The sequence below is a fragment of the Apaloderma vittatum genome, unplaced genomic scaffold (genome assembly GCF_000703405.1).
Source record: "Apaloderma vittatum isolate BGI_N311 unplaced genomic scaffold, ASM70340v1 scaffold6831, whole genome shotgun sequence".
NCBI classification, from domain to species: Eukaryota; Metazoa; Chordata; class Aves; order Trogoniformes; family Trogonidae; genus Apaloderma; species Apaloderma vittatum.
Window position 1 is genome coordinate 8,300 of NW_009699517.1, and position 3,915 is coordinate 12,214.

The 3,915-nt window shown below is 38.4% G+C and overlaps 1 protein-coding gene across 1 annotated transcript in view; it reads right to left on the reverse strand.

The window, feature by feature from the left end:
• Positions 1-1,484: 1,484 nt before the first annotated feature.
• LOC104280674 (uncharacterized protein KIAA0232-like) overlaps positions 1,485-3,915 on the reverse strand; it is a 16,632-nt gene continuing 14,201 nt past the window's right edge. Inside the window, exon 2 of the mRNA XM_009878402.1 lies at positions 1,485-1,652. Within this exon, the coding sequence (XP_009876704.1) occupies positions 1,485-1,652 (168 nt within the window). The remainder of the gene's footprint in view (positions 1,653-3,915) is intronic.

Below are 3,915 nucleotides of genomic sequence, written 5' to 3' on the forward strand. Positions count from 1 at the left end.
AACTACTAAAATTTACTAATTTACTAACAAAATTTACCTCTTTCTTTTTCTTTTCAGCTAGATTTCTCTAGATAACATATATTTAGCTCCTTGATTTTCAGCTATGCGAAGACAGATCAGAGCAATTTCTAGAGTTAAAAATCAATCATAAATATCCCTGGTGGTAAATGTATGAGACTACTGCTTTTTGTTGTTCATAACAAGAGTGTACGATGGATAGTCATATCCTCAAGAAAGACATTACTTCTTGTCATTATTTCTTCATACTTGCTCATATTTAAATTAACTTTTGAGGTAGAGTGCTGACCTCAATATTCTGTAAATATGAGAGCAGAGCAAATTACCAGCAAAATTATATTTTGCATCATTTTGTTAGGACAGTAAGTAAAGGGAAAATGGGAGTTTTCAAGAGTCTCCCAGGTAGTCAGTTTGCACTTTAGTAACTGACTGAATGCTCCAGTAGCTTCACAAACAGTTTGCCACTAGATGATGGTAATGCTGCTGAAAGTGGTGGTGGTTGGAATAGCCTCAAGAATCAACCCCACCTCCTTTATTATTCCGGGCCACGCACCTTCCTCACTCTTGCTGACACAAGTGTCTGCGCTACAAATCTGACCAAGAAACTTCTCTGGGTTAATTTCTTGCGCCCCAACCAGGTTAATCTCAGGGAACTGATTCACTTTCCCAATCTATGTCTCCACATGACCACACAAACGCTTGCACAAGTACAGCCTGTGACTAGGAAGCTGTATGGAGCAACAGGCAGCACAGATTTCCTTCCTACAGTAGTGACAGATCAGAGTATCTGTAGTTCTGCAAACTAAGACTTTCTCATTTCTGCTGTCTGAAAGATCTCCCTGGAGAGCTTTCACTGACCTAGGCTACAGATTATTTTTTTTATTTTTTAACATTTACTGCAACAGTCTCTCACTTTCTCTACTTTTCCACTGAACTATATGGTATCTGCTGCCTCGGGTATCTTCTTCCAACCTGCTGCCTGCATCCCTCCTCACCTTCTCCAGTCTGTGCATTTTAACTTCCCTTCCACTCAATAAAGTAATCTGGATGGTGAAGATTTGCTACTATACATTTCATTTTATGTAGCAATTCTGATTACACATATAGCGTGCACAAAGCAAGATCGCTTTCTGCCCAAATAGTGTGCTCCTCACACACAACACAAAATAAATTTGGAATTGCAAGAAATACCTTTACGCACAGCTTTACGGCAATTTCAACACAAACTGGTGCATTGCAACTGTCACTGACAGGACTAGATGAGGGCTTACAGAAAGGAAAGCATGACATTACATTGTACAGAATCTTTTGTGAAATCCTGTTGCCATACACAGATTTCATAATTTCCTAAAGCAAAATAAAGAACATTGAGAGAACTCTTGGCAAACTTGCATTTTACGAAGGCACAAATTAAAAGGTAAGGATCACCAGCTATACATATTTAACATAAAGGAGGGAATAAAGTCTTAAGAATCTCTCAAACAGTCCAAACTTACTTCATCAGAAGCAGAGCGAAGACACTGGACAGCAGCCTGCTTTTTCATTTCCTCTAGTGTTAGATCAGAGCACTTTTTCTTACTCTTTCCACATTTCTTGTAAGCTCCCTTTTCCCAGCCCAGGAAGATGTCATTCTCCTAAAATCAAAATACAGAAACTACATTACTTAAAATGCATGAGTATCTCAGTACTACATCAGAACAGGACCACAAATAACATACTGTTCAAAATAAGATCATCCTATCTACTAAAATCTATTTTCTGCAAAACTAAATATTAGTTTCATTACAGAAAACCTGCACTTACTACTCAGAAAAGCACATGGATTTTCACAGGATATGCAGGCCACACACTTCACTGTAATATTTTCCAGTTGCAAAGCCTATCCATAAAGACGATTTTATGGCTAACTGATGGTTGAATGGACTACTGTAATTTACACAAAATATGTTAAGAAATGTTCACTAATCTCTGAAATAATAAGGATGAAAAGCAGGCAGTTCAGCATTAGGATCAAACTTAAGGGAAAGCTAAACAAGCCAGAAGGAGAAAATGCAATGATAGATCCCAAAGACTTCAATTCAGTCTCAAAATGTACATCATTATGAGTACAGATAGTAGCAGCTGTTTTAATATGAACCTGAACTAATTTTTGAAGAAAATGAGACACATCGGGGGATGGGTTCCCATACATGTAAGAACATTAAATTAAGAACAATGAAATCAAAAAAGAATGGTATTGTATTATACGTAATTATCTGAAGATACGTAGCATTCATTTTATATCGCTTTTGAGAATTTACATTTTTTTTTATCAGACTTGCTTATTCTTTGCTGTCTGTTCACGTATGTACACATGACTTCCTGCATTCATCTCCTCAGAGAAATATTTTGGCTATCAGGAAAACAATATTTTATTAGGTGCTAATTTACTTCTATTTATTTATTTATAATTTATTCAGATGCTAGTCTAAATGACCTTCAGAGAGATCCACAAACACCAGATCTTTTCAAACATACCTGTTCCAACCTTTTCAATGTATCTGTTACTGCTTTTTATGAAATCCAGCCTAAGTCCTACCCTCATTTAAAAAAACTCCCAGTTCCCCATGGCTTTAAAATGAAGTAAAAATAAGTTTTCAATGAAACCAGTTGCCTCTGTGCAATCAAAGAATAAGATGGGAAAAAAAGTGGGTGAAGAGGGACAGATCACCTTCAGAAGCAGTTACTGACTGAGTCTTTCAGAAAAGAGTAGAACAACTTGTTGAATTTATTTCTTATTTGATCACCAAAACTGGAGAAACTGATTTAGTTCTGAAACAATAAAAAGCTCATAGTTGCTCCTGTTTTCCTTACACTTGTGTATAACACCAATGATTCACTTAAAACAAGAAATTTAAACATGCTACTGTTCTGCTATTAGAAGGACTAACAGGAAGAAATACTAGGAAAAAATAATAAAAATAAAATTCTCAGAAAATAGGTTCAATACACTGTGTACATCTACATTCCATTATTTTGAAAAGAAATTTATAATTCTTTTCCAAAATTGCAATTTGAATATTTATTTATGCACAACGAGGCGGTGGAGCACTCTAACTCCTTCCAATATTCACATAAAAGTATAAAAAGTGATGAGACCCACGTAACCCTTATCATCTTCCAAAGTCTGTCCTGCTCATCCACATGGGCACAATTACAAATGAAAAAATACGGACCTATTTGCAATACCTTCCTCAAAATGCAAATCCAGGCACACCAACACTGAGCTAACTTCATTTATCCCACTTTTAGGTGGGAAGTTGGCTCAGGCAATATCTACACTAAGAAAACGGTACCAAAATGCTATATATTGAGGTAATCTTTTATCTACGCCAAGAAAGCTTTGCTTTGTATGGAGAACATTAGAGCTAACCTTTGCAAGAGCCACTTTGCCAGCTGTTACACTAGCAGCCTGTCAGCAGAGCAGTAAGAACACTTACCGAAATTTATGAAGCATTTCATTCTGTTCTCCACACGCATCATTTGAAAGACATGGGACACTTGCCTACAAACTTCGACACGTTAATTTTAAAAAAATTGATCCTTGTAAGAAATCCTTGACAAGATGCCACTGGCCTGCTGGCTCCGGTGGCCCAGAAGGCCAGTGGCATCCTGGCTTGTGTCAGGAACAGTGTGGCCAGCAGGAGCAGGGATGTGATTCTGCCCCTGTGCTCAGCACTGGGGAGGCCTCACCTCGAGCCCTGTGTGCAGGGCTGGGCCCCTCACGGCAAGAAAGATCTGGAGGGGCTGGAGCGGGCCCAGAGGAGAGCAACGAGGCTGGGGAAGGGACTGGAGGGAAAGTCCTGTGAGGAGAGGCTGAGGGAGCTGGGGGTGTTTAGCCTGGAGAAGAGGAGACTC